The following is a 13910-nucleotide window of genomic DNA, read 5'->3' on the forward strand; positions in this document are numbered from 1 at the left end:
ATCAGGGCTGGCACAGATTATTCAGGGCTGGCACAGATTATTCAGGGCTGGCACAGATTATTCATCTGTGTTATCAGGGCTGGCACAGATTATTCATCTGTGTTATCAGGGCTGGCACAGATTATTCATCTGTGTTATCAGGGCTGGCACAGATTATTCATCTGTGTTATCAGGGCTGGCACAGATTATTCATCTGTGTTATCAGGGCTGGCACAGATTATTCATCTGTGTTATCAAGGCTGGCACAGATTATTCATCTGTGTTATCAGGGCTGGCACAGATTATTCAGGGCTGGCACAGATTATTCAGGGCTGGCACAGATTATTCATCTGTGTTATCAGGGCTGGCACAGATTATTCAGGGCTGGCACAGATTATTCAGGGCTGGCACAGATTATTCATCTGTGTTATCAGGGCTGGCACAGATTATTCATCTGTGTTATCAGGGCTGGCACAGATTATTCATCTGTGTTATCAGGGCTGGCACAGATTATTCATCTGTGTTATCAGGGCTGGCACAGATTATTCATCTGTGTTATCAGGGCTGGCACAGGTTATTCATCTGTGTTATCAGGACTGGCACAGATTATTCAGGGCTGGCACAGATTATTCATCTGTGTTATCAGGGCTGGCACAGATTATTCATCTGTGTTATCAGGGCTGGCACAGATTATTCAGGGCTGGCACAGATTATTCATCTGTGTTATCAGGGCTGGCACAGATTATTCAGGGCTGGCACAGATTATTCATCTGTGTTATCAGGGCTGGCACAGATTATTCATCTGTGTTATCAGGGCTGGCACAGATTATTCATCTGTGTTATCAGGGCTGGCACAGATTATTCATGTGTGTTATCAGGGCTGGCACAGATTATTCAGGGATTTGGATTTTGGGATTCCACTGAGGTTGGGTTCTCAAATACCAGTTTGGTATTTGGTCACGGCAATTGTTTTTAAAATTGTCCATAGCACAAATCGATTCACTATAGTTGAATAATAGATCCTTGTAGGCATTTTCAGTGAAGTATTGGTGTGACCTTATTATGAGATAATGAAAGGCAAAATCTGCGCTAAATGAATCACATCGATAACATTTCCCTCACCTCAAAGGTCAGATTTTATCATTACCAAGGAACCAGAGAGGCAGCTGTTCAAAGGTCAATTCAGAAACAGTAATGATGCCAGACATGCATGGAGGCTCTGAGAAGATCTCCCTATCCAGCATGACGGACTAGCACTGATCCACTGGTCGATGTGGACTAGCACTGATCTACTGGTCCATGTGGACTAGCACTGATCCACTGGTCCATGTGGACTAGCACTGATCCACTGGTCGATGTGGACTAGCACTGATCCACTGGTCCATGTGGACTAGCACTGATCTACTGGTCCATGTGGACTAGCACTGATCTACTGGTCCATGTGGACTAGCACTGATCTACTGGTCCATGTGGACTAGCACTGATCCACTGGTCCATGTGGACTAGCACTGATCCACTGGTCGATGTGGACTAGCACTGATCCACTGGTCCATGTGGACTAGCACTGATCTACTGGTCCATGTGGACTAGCACTGATCCACTGGTCCATGTGGACTAGCACTGATCTACTGGTCCATGTGGACTAGCACTGATCTACTGGTCCATGTGGACTAGCACTGATCCACTGGTCCATGTGGACTAGCACTGAGCCACTGGCCCAGGTCGCACTCACTGTGGCCATCCCTCTCCAGTGGAAACAGTGAAGAGAGTGAGCAGCGCCCAGATGACGTTGTCGTAGTGGAACTCGTGTCTCTTCCAGTCTCTTGGCTTCACCTCCTTCTTCCCCCCCTTCGCATAGTCGATGTAGTTACCCCTAGAGGAGGAACAGGAGAACCACAAGGATGCATCAGAAAACATTAAAGAAATGCTATGAGTGATACAATGCAATAGTATTACTTATTAGTATACTATTTAAAGCATGTTTAACAAGTTTATAGTCTAGTTTTAGGACGAGGAGCCACAGAACAAATGCGCTGAAAACAAACGAATGAAGGTTGTTTATTTCTTATTATTGTTATTGTATTTGGTTTTGTGAATGGATTCGTTTGGTCGATGACGATGCTTCCGTGTTCTACTTCCGCGTTGCGGGTTATTCTCTTCGTCGGTGTCGTTGGCTCTTTGATAGTTTGTCATTCCCAGGTGCAGCTTGTTGGTGATTGCTTTGACGTAGCGGCTGCTGATTGGAGCGCAGCCACATCTGTCTTCCTACAAGAGTCACGTGATGTCAAGATGACGTCAGAGTAGTACTGGAGTGTGAGACCGGAGTACTCTCTCAGCCGCACCACACCGTTTTTTCCTTCTGTTATTTCACGCATTTGTGTTTCTGTAAGGTAATTTAAAGGTAACTATAATTAAATAAAGGTAATTAAAAGGTAACTGTATAATTGTGCTGCATCTGTGATCTTTTTTATTTATTTATTTATTTATTTCGGTCATGGGAAATTAAAACATTTCATAAAATAAAACGAAAAAGTACAAACAAGCAGCACAAGGCTGATAGACCGAAAAGGTGTAGGCTGAAGCTATAGCTTATAGCGCCTACCCTTCTTACTTAAACAAGCTATACAACAGAAAAATGATTAACGAATAATCAATTATAAACAAAAACAGAGACAATAATTCTCAAATTCAAATAATTACACAATTGACAATTACACTGCATATACATTGCATTACCCGAATATGCACATATACCGGTACACATATATATATATACATATATATACATAGGATATCTTAATAATTATTATCATTATAATCATTATTATAACCACAATAATCACTTTCATAATTATATTTCATTACAATATACAATACAATACAATATATACAATATACAACCGTCCAGAAATTAATATACACCATACACAGATTATATATAACTCAATATTGTTACTATAACTCTTCCTCCCTATACCTCATAATAATGCATTTTTTATATTTCTTTTTGAACTGGATCACACTTGAACATTGCTGTAGCTCCACATCCATACCGTTCCATAGCTTTACTCCACATACTGAGATACAGTATGATTTTAATGTCGTCCGAGCTCTTTGGGTTTTTAAATTTAACTCCCTCCTGAGGCAATAACCCCCCTCTCTATCAGAGAACATCGCCTGGATATTTCCAGGAAGTTGATTATTCCTGGCTTTATACATTATAATCGCAGTTTTATATTCTATAATTTCCATTAATTTTAAAAGATTTGAATCTAGAAAAAGTATGTTAGTATGATCACGATATCCAGCATAGTTTATTATCCTTATAGCTCTTTTTTGAAGGATGGTTATTGCATGAAGTGAAGTTTTATAGGTATTTCCCCAAATCTCTGAGCAATAATTTAAGTATGGTAAGACCAGGGAACAGTAGAGCATGCGGAGTGATTTCATGTCTAAAACCTGCTTTGCTTTGCTCAAAACTGAAATACTTCTAGATAGTTTACTATGTATATATTTAATATGTGATTTCCAGTTAATTTTATCATCTATTATCACCCCAAGAAATTTGTTTTCAAACACTCTTTCAATATCAACACCATCTATCTGTATATTTACTTGATTATCTATTTTATAATTACTAAATATCATAAATTTGGTCTTAGCTAAATTTAATGACAATTTATTTATATCAAACCACCTTTTTAATTTATACAATTCACAAGTGACCTGGTCCAATAGCTCCTGTAAATTTGCTCCAGAACAAAAAATATTTGTATCATCTGCAAATACCACCATTTTCAATATTTTAGATACCTCACACATATCATTTATATACAAAATGAACAGTTTAGGACCCAATACTGACCCCTGGGGGACTCCACAAGCAATGTTCAAGCATGATGATACAGACTCCCCCAACTTCACAAATTGTTTCCTGCTACTCAAATAACTTCTCACCCATTGTAATACTATTCCCCTAATCCCATATCTCTCCATTTTATTAATTAATATGTCATGATTAATAGTATCAAACGCTTTCCTAAGATCTATAAATATTCCAGCTACATACTTGTGTTCATCTATAGAATTTGTGATTCCCTCAACTGATTCCATTAATGCCATCACTGTTGATCTATTTGCTCTAAATCCATATTGGCTATCATTGAGTAGACTGTGCTTTTCAATAAATTTGTCTAATCTACTATTGAATAGTTTTTCTAAAATTTTGGAGAATTGTGGAAGTAAAGAAACAGGTCTATAATTTGTGAAGTTGTGTTTGTCCCCAGATTTAAACAATGGTATGACTTTGGCTATTTTCATATTGCTCGGAAATTTACCAGTTTGGAATGATAAGTTACAGATGTATGTAAGTGGTTTAGAAATCCCTCCAATTACCCTTTTGACTAATTTCATGTCAATATCATTACAGTCAGTGGACGTTTTATTATTACATTTATCAACAATTTCTATAATTTCCCTCTCCTCCACTGCTGTAAGAAACATTGAACATGAATTCATTCCAATGATGTTCTGGTTGCATTCCTTAGATGTCACAGGATCGGAAATATTTTTAGCCAAGTTTGGCCCCACATTTACAAAGAAATCATTAAAACTATTAACAACATCCTCCATATTATAATTATTAATATCCTTATCAATAAAATATTGAGGATAATTTGTATTTCCTGAATCATTTCTAATAATACCATTTAATATATTCCATATTCCTTTAATATTATTTTTACTGTTATCTAATAATTTACTATAATAATCCTTCCTACATCTCCTCATTATATTTGTTAGTTTATTTTTATATTTTTTATATTTATTTTCTGCTTCATTCGTTCTTTGTTTAATAAATTCTCTGTACAAGGTATTTTTCTTTTTACATGCATTTTGCAGTCCCTTAGTGATCCATGGTTGGTCCGTATCTTTATGTTTTCTATTATATTGTTTTAGTGGACAATTCTTATCATATAAAAATTTGAATATCCCCAAGAATTTATCATATGCACCATCAATATCATTTTCTATATATAAAGACTCCCAGTCTTGGGTTAATAAATCATAATTTAGTGCATTTATGGCTTCCTCTGTCCTTACTCTTCTGTATTGGAATTTGGAGTCTGTCCGATTTCTCTTGCAATTACAGTCATAAACAGTAAAAACAGGTAGATGATCACTGATTTCCTTAATCAATAATCCGCTCATTGTTTTATTATCTACATCATTAGTAAATATATTGTCAATTAATGTAGCACTATGGGTTGTAATTCTGCTGGGTCTGGTGATGTTTGGATGTAGACTCATGCTATACATGGTGTTAATAAATTCCTCAGTCATTCTGTGATTGTTAAATTTCAGAAGATCAATATTAGTATCGCCACAAATAAAAAGTACTTTTTGATTATTTAATGTAAACATTTCTTGTATCCAGTCATTAAAAACCTCTATACTAGTATCTGGTGCTCTATATATACAACTAATTAACACATTTTTACTATTTTCCATACAGATTTCAATTGTTAAGCATTCTACTAAGTTATCAATAACAGTTGTCATATTTTCTAACACCTTATAATTCAAATTACTATCCACATACACCGCTACTCCACCCCCACCCTTATTATTTCGGTTTATATAGTTAAATTCATAGCCAGCCAACTCAAAATCCACTCCATTGACATCATTGATCCAGGTCTCAGATATGACAATAATGTTGAATGGATGCGTAAACCGACGTAAGTATTCCTTGATGTTTTTAAAGTTGGCATACATGCTTCTGCTATTGAAGTGGATTATTGATAATTTTCCATCAGCCTTGATGGTCTGGTTGTACTGTTCATCCGTGTAATAGTAGCAATTATCATTGATATTGGAAAAGAAATGATTGTCCGGGTCTATATCATTTTCAATGTCCAGTGATTTATGATCCGTGTATTCACATGATTTCAATTCCAGATTGTCACAATCCATAATCAATTGCTTTAGCTTTGTATTTTCTCCTGAAGTAGATGAATGAGTGTGTGTCATGATTAAATGTTTGTTAAGTCACATCGATGTGGATTACCTTACAGTCCCGACCATTGCTCTCACTGATGTTTGTCCAACTCCTCGATGCTTCGTATGTACAATACTCTGGCCTCCTCCGGTGCTCCGTTTAGTTTGATAAATACTTTGCAGTTTGTGGTCCATGTAGATTGGATTTTCTTCTCTTTCCTCATGAAGCGTGCTTTCCTGGCGATGTCAGCGTTGCGTTTGGTGAGATGCTCATTGAGGTAGACGTTTGAACCCTTCAGTTTTCTTCCCTGTTTCAACAGTGCGGTTTTACGTTTTCGATTTACGAATCTCATGATGACGGCAGTTGATTTGTCCTTATCATTTCTCCGCGGCAGAGTGTGGCAGGCCTCAATGTCGTTGCAATCCAACTCGATTCCCTTTGTTCGAAGGAATGTGGCTACCTGTTGCTCCACAGTGATAGCATCCAACTCGCTCGGCCCTTCTCCATTGTTGGTCCCCGCCACCGCCTTGGCATACGATCTAGGTTTGATTTGGATCCCGGTAACAATAACGTCATTCATGCGGGTATATTGTTCCAAGTCTGAAACTCTATCCTCCAGGTAAACAATTCGCTTGTCCTTCTCCGCATTCTGTATCTTTAGCTGCTTAACCTCCAGCACAAGGTCCAGGATGGATTTCTGCTGTTCTCTAATAGCAGAAACCTCGGTCGTTAAGAAGTCAAGTGCCCTCTTAATTTCCTCACCCTCCTCGGCAGTGAGATTCTTTTTTGCTGGCATCTTTAGATCCTTCTTCTTTCGTTTGATTCTGTTGTTTTAGCCTTGTTTTCGGTTTGTAATGACAGCGGTCCTCACGGCGCCGCCATCTTCATTACCGTCAAAATGACGAATGTACAATCAGATGATCGAGACGCCACTCGCTGTGTAGGGAACAGCAGTACTCGCCGCAAGGTAACTTAAGGTAACAGCTAACTGGGGCGGCGGGCCTGCTGGGCCAGGTTCCTGTTTGTTTAGATAGAGTGTTCTCGGTCACCTATTTACCTTCCTACTTCTTTATTTTAATTTTAAAATAAAATCTACATTTTTGTATTTTGAACAGACTTCCGTCTGGTTTTATGTTGCTTCCCAAACCCCTAGACTTGGGGCGTAACAAAGGAACAGAAAGAAGTAAATCATTAAGTAAGAAGGAAGAAAAAAAGAAAGGCAGAATAAACTTCATAGGCTCCTTCATTTTAGACCAACCATCCAACCATTGAATCAACCAATCAACAGGGAAGGAAGGAAAGAATCAAGGAAGGAGAACCACTCACCAACTATCCAGCCAGCCAATGAACCAATGAATCAATGAATCAATGACCAATCAAATGGATAAACTGATAAGAGAGGCAGACGAGCGACTGAACACTCACTGGCAGTCCTTCTCTGTATCCTTGGACCCGTCGGTGCAGTAGAAGAACTTCCCCTTGAACAGCTGCACGGCAATGACGGCGAATATGAACATGAAGAGCTTATAGACTATCAGGATGTTGAAGACGTTTTTCAAAGAAGTCACCACACAGTCAAACACCGCCTGCGGGAGAGGAGAGGAGAAGAGAGGAGGGGAGGAGAGAGGAAGGAGAGGGACAGACAACATAAAAACTAATGGGATAAGATCAGAGGTTCAGACACTTTAGGGACAACTGACCAAGGGACACCTGGGGGACTCGGGTCACATGACTTGGACTCCAATTAGAATTTTAATTGCTTGACTTTGACTTGTACTTTGACAACTTGAAAAGGTCTCTTAAGCCTTGATACGATCTAAGTGTTTGTCTAAAGACTTGGACTGAAAGAATTAAATTTGCTCCAGCAGAAAACTTAAATTTAAATTCTGCTTTCTAACCCTTGTATGGAATGTTTGAATTGATCGAAGTTCAAACTCATGATAGAAATCTAACTCATGATGCTCTTACCAAGGTTTTCTCCTGTTAAAACCATATTGAGTTGAAAATACACACACACACACATAATTAAGAGTGTGAGACTGTAATTTTACACAGGCTGAAATTGGATAGTTTCATAAGGGGAAGATTGGGAATAACAAGATGTGTGTAGTGCAGCAAATCCTAATTAACTCTGAACTGAAAAGTCTGTACACTTTGCAAATGTACACTTTCCTTTTGGATTAACTTTTCCCTCAGCATCTCCCTCTCTCCACACACACACACACACACACACACACACACACACACACACACACACACACACACACACACACACACACACCATGGACTCTTGATTTGTTCTGACTTGACTTGGCGTTCTACATTTAGCACTGACACTTCACAATAATGAGATGGACTTAACTTGCAGACTTGAGACTGACTTGGGACATGCTCATTAAGGACATGCTCTGCAATCCAGTCACAATTATCATGGGAAAAGACAAAACATTCAAACGCATTATATTCCCTGTGTGCAGCACACTATCTGTAAAAATGAAATGCATGTGTGCAGGGGGGAAAAAAGGATTCTTCCTGATAGTTATTCATTAAGTGATGTTCACGTTCAGCGGCTGTGAAATGTCTGCTATTCAATCAACTTCATATAAATCTTAATTTCCAATCCCGGTGAACGGAGAGCGATGTGTCGTGCGCTCCGTCACGTCCAGCTCTGACTGTACGCTATCAGTCACTCTCCAATGATGACCACCTGTTATCACACTCCCTCCTCCCCCCTCCCCCTCCTTTCTCATTTCCTGCCTTCACTTCCTCTCCTCTTCTCCTGATTCTACCTCTCCTCTCCATAGTCTCCATTACTGTATGTGTTGTTTTCTCTGCATTCTCTCAAATATTTTCACGTGGTATCCAGATGTGAGCAGCACATGTATGAATATTTTAGCAGGTGCGCTCTGGTTTACTCGAGTCAAATCACGTCTTTTCTCTCCTCTCCTGTGGAATGAAAGGTGGGACGTCTCTCTCTCTCTGTGCGTGTCCAAGCCTTATCACACAAAAACAACATAAATATATGTCTGCAGGCACATATACACACAATACGCACACACACACACACCTCTAATGTGATTTTAGGCAATTAATACAAATGAACCGTGGACTGCAATGGTCAAACGTGTGAATGATAAGGGGGGGTCATGAAAAGAGTGACTTGCACTCTATACTGTCGTTAAATAGTTAAATGCCAAATACACAGATCAAGGCTTGAAATCTACTATATCTCTTTATTTATTCGCCATAATGTTAACAGAAAAAAACATCATTAGCACACGGGGAAAACACGAGCAGGATAGTTTTGAGACAAAGACAGAGCATCTCTGACCTTGAGTTTGGGAAGTCTCTTGATGGTCTTGAGCGGTCTGAGGACTCGCAACACTCTGAGAGATTTGATGGTTTTAATGTCTCGTCCTTTGTTGTTTCTGTACAGGAAGAGAGACAGTGTGAGCCTCATACACACACAATGCACAATGCTTACAATATATTGTATTTTGTGACACCTTGGCCCACCTTATTCTTTTATTGCTATGTTTCATCTGACATGTTATACTGATGTCACCAGTGTTGGAAAAAGTACTAGAATGTCCTACTCAAGTAGAAGTTTAGTTACTTTGCTGATATTTTACTGACGTAGAAGTAAATGTAGCCTACTGCTTAAAAATCTACGAGTCTAGTAGAGTAAAACTTACCGAGTTAGGTTTGATAACAGAGAATGTTGTTACATGTTATCTTTATCACGCAATTCTAAAAGGACAGGCGTAACAGAGTTCAAACTAGATTATTTTAATTGGAAATTTTTTGAAATGACAAAATAAAGTGCAAAAATAAATCCAAATGATTTTACTTACTTTACTGACTGACTGTTCACTGTGAATTGCTCCACAATTTGTCAATTTATGACAGTTGTGTTGCTTAATCTGTACTCTGTAATGACTGTGATTTCAGTAAAAACGTACTTCAGTAAAACTAGAATTAGGCCAACTGATTTTACAGTAGTTTTAAGGACACACAACAAGTTACTCAATTATAGTGATGTCAGTTAATGGAATTAGTAACTTTGGATGTTCCATTCTGAATGTACTGTAGTATTATGTTTAATGATGGAATTACTAAGAAGAGAGGTAGACTTGTTTAACTTTTACCCCATCACATTGCTGTCGGTCATTCCCACAGCGGCATCATCCACAGAAGAAGAGAAACAGGAGAGAGAGGGACATGCATGTCAACAGCTATAATGGCAGAAACAAAATGGAAGAGACTGTTGCCACGAGCATGAATAGAAAAACTCAGTAAGTGTACAATCAAACATGAAGCCAAAGTCGGGGTGTCGGGTGACTGAAAAAGGTGTGAGAGACCTATTTACAACGTGAAAGTTAACCACAATTTGACTTACAGTACAGTACAATTGATATCCAGACATTTTTTTTAAATGTTTTTACACATATGATTGGTTCATTATTTGAAATGTGTCACGTGACTGACGTGAGGGCGAAGGCCATCAAGGCCCCGATCACGACGATGAAGTCCAGGATGTTCCACAGGTCTCGGAAGTAGGAGCCGTCATGGAGGATCAGGCCCTGGTTGATCATCTGAGGACGACACACTCAATTTGCTTTCAATTTGCTCAACTTGGAATGGAAACGGCTACATAATGTTTAATGCTTGACTATTTATTGCCAGAGATTTCATTCATATTAGGATAGGTGAAGCTTTGGAAGAAACCAGTACAGCTGCACCATTAATTACACTAATAATAATTGATTGCATTTATATAGCGCTTTTCAAGGCACCCAAAGCGCTTCACATATCGGAGTGGGGGTGGGGGGGGAGACGCACCATTACATCTTTACATGCCATCAATCATCTGGGTAGTAACTCATCTCATCTTCATCACTGCTCCATTCTCACACAGTAACTCACCTTGATAATCATTTCAAAGGTGAAGACTCCAGTGAACACGTAATCGAAATACCGCAGAACCTGAAAAAATCAGGGAGTGTGAGACAGAGCGAAGGTGAGATAACACAGATAATGGAGATGCCTTCTTCACCAAAGAGGTCCTCCTTTTTTTACTAGTTGCATCGGTTTCATGACCTGAAGGGTTTTGTGTCTCAGCGGGTGGGTTAGTATGACAGAATCCCCTCAGCTAAGGGTAATACAACACAGTACGATTAGCCTCATTTCACCAATAAGCAACATCATTGCTTCTAAGACCACATTTGCCACAATTACCAACCAATTTAATTCCCCCTCCCATCAACTCACAGCAGGAGTCTTTTTGTATTAGGGAAATGTTTTTTTCTTCTTCTTGCTTAGTGTAGCCGCAGAGAACTACAAGACCCAAGGCACAAATACATAGTGATTGAAATCTGATCTCGGGACTTAACAGATTGACACAGGAGATAATTAAATCATTAAAACAGCAGGGATATTCTGGATGCTATTAACTCATCAATGTTACAGCTGGGCCTCTGACACTGACAGATTAACGCTATGATGTATACTGTACATGTGCGCACACACGCACGCACGCACACACACACACACACACACACACACACACACACACACACACGAATGCACACATACGCACACAGCAGAGATGCTCACAAGTCATTTTTTGCAAGTCCAAGCCAAGTCTCAATTCTTGATGAGCTCAAGTCCAAGTCAAGTCTCAAGTCTTTGAGGGGCAAGTCCAAGTCAAGTCTCTTTTGAATGAGCGTTCCAACTTCTATCATCTGCTGCATGCCCTCTGGTCTGCTTAGAACACTGCATAGCTAAAATGAAGGAATTCAAAGAATTATCCTCACTCCTTTATCTATTAGAATACAGCATCAGCATTAATTAGATGACATTAGTAAACATTTCCTCAATGTTAATGCATCAAACAAATGGAAATAAAAAATAAAGATTGTTCACAAGTGCCAAACCTCAAGTCCAAGTCAAGTCTCAAATCTTTGAGGATGAGTCTTAAGTCAAGTCTCAAGTCACTGTGTGTGTGACTTAAGTGTGACTCAAGTCCAAGTCTTAAGTCCAAGTGCCCATCTCTCGCACGCAGACACACACACCCACACACGCACACACGCACACACCTACCTTGTTCCAGTCAGAGGAGGTGGCTACAGGGTCTTCAGCAGCCAGCGCTATGCTACTAGCAGCTATGACCAGCAGGATGGACATCTCAAAGTACCTGAGGTTCACCACGTAGTGACACGCTCGACGCAACCTGAGCGAGATGAGAGGAGTGGAGAGGAGAGGAGAGGAGAGGAGAGGAGAGGAGAGGAGAGGAGAGGAGAGGAGAGGAGAGGAGAGGAGAGGAGAGGAGAGGAGAGGAGAGGAGAGGAGAGGAGGGGGACATAATTAAGAGTGTGAGACTGTAATTTTACACAGGCTGAAATTGGATAGTTTCATAAGGGGAAGGTTGGGAATAACAAGATGTGTGTAGTGCAGCAAATCCTAATTAACTCTGAACTGAAAAGTCTGTACACTTTGCAAATGTACACTTTCCTTTTGGATTAACTTTTCCCTCAGCATCTCCCTCTCTCCACACACACACACACACACACACACACACACACACACACACACACACACACACACACACACACACACACACACACACACACACACACACACACACACACACACACACACACACACACACACACACACACACACACACACACACACACATACATCATGGCCATGCTCATGGTCCCCATGCATGGCTTCAATAAATACATTCCATGCCGTAATATGTTCTACTTTAGCACCATGCATATGGGCCACTGACATCTCCATGACAGCCAAGTCCACAGCTGAAGATGCCCATTGCTCAAAAGGCAGAGTATGAGGATGAGCTATATGCATTGCAATGCACTTTTCATCCCACCAGTGGATGTTGAACGGTTTAATACAGAGCTCCTTTGCAGGCAAATCTACATCTCTGTTCATCCAGAGAAAGTGACAAAACTCCTTAATTATCATTTTTGCATTTATAAATGCATATACACTCTTTATTACTTATTCCCATTTTTGACAAGAATATTATTTGTTTTGTTTAGGACTGGTTCTTGACTTAATCTCGACCCCTTTCGGAATTGGACTTGACTCAAACTCGAGTCGACCTGGCTGTGTACTCGATGCGATAACGGTTAGAATTGACTGCAGCCCTGGTAGCAACTTACGGGTTGTCAGGTTTGAAGATGAACATGCTGTCTGGGGTCACAGTGTCAACAGACTTGGTCTCCTCTGCCTCCTCCTTCTCTGGCTTACAGGCTTCTGGGTCCTTACTATTGACTGAAGGAGGACAGGAGAAACTCATCTATGATCATTCAACCTTTAGTGATACCAACAGTGCCAAACTGCTATGGAGCAAAAGAGGCTCTACTGTACCGGTGATAGTGGACAGCTCCATGGACGACTGCACATTGGGCACCTCTATGATCACACTGGAGCTGAACTGAGACTTGTCCTGGTCCAGACACAATGCAGTGCTATGGTCCATCTCTGCATCTCCCTTATTGCACTCTAGGCCACCAGGGGGCGAGGTCTGCTGTAGAGCGCACGGGGCTGACTGCTGAGGAGGCTCTTCCTGCTTCTGGGTGTCTGGTGGGTCAGCTTCCCCTCCCTGGCTCTGGTTACTCTGTCTGTAGATTCAGAGAGAAAGACTTGACTAGGTAGATATACTGTAAAGAGAGAGTGACATACTCTGTGTTGTGTGTTGATATTGATATTGATGGTAATAAACCAACAAACTGAGGACAATACAGTAAGAGAAAGCCCATGACCACAAGCAGGTAACTGTCTACTGGGAGGGAGGAACTTCAGAGGGTGACAAGTCGGGTTTGTGCTTATAGACTTTCTATTAAACAGATGTTTAACACACGTAAGTAAAAAATACTGGCTAACAATATTGTCCATT

At 40.1% G+C, this 13910-nt stretch overlaps 1 protein-coding gene across 1 annotated transcript in view; it reads right to left on the reverse strand.

Moving 5' to 3' along the window:
• The window catches only part of cacna1ea (calcium channel, voltage-dependent, R type, alpha 1E subunit a), a gene marked incomplete at both ends in the record, with an annotated part of 139103 nt that overhangs the window by 16612 nt on the left and 108581 nt on the right, over nt 1-13910 (reverse strand). The window contains 8 exons of the mRNA XM_083647225.1: nt 1712-1852; nt 7406-7566; nt 9312-9408; nt 10460-10575; nt 10907-10966; nt 12083-12212; nt 13174-13285; nt 13382-13635. Coding sequence (XP_083503351.1) covers nt 1712-1852; nt 7406-7566; nt 9312-9408; nt 10460-10575; nt 10907-10966; nt 12083-12212; nt 13174-13285; nt 13382-13635 — 1071 coding nt within the window. The remainder of the gene's footprint in view (nt 1-1711; nt 1853-7405; nt 7567-9311; nt 9409-10459; nt 10576-10906; nt 10967-12082; nt 12213-13173; nt 13286-13381; nt 13636-13910) is intronic.

Source organism: Poromitra crassiceps, assembly GCF_964638095.1.
Source record: "Poromitra crassiceps genome assembly, chromosome: 12".
Classification (NCBI taxonomy): domain Eukaryota; kingdom Metazoa; phylum Chordata; class Actinopteri; order Beryciformes; family Melamphaidae; genus Poromitra; species Poromitra crassiceps.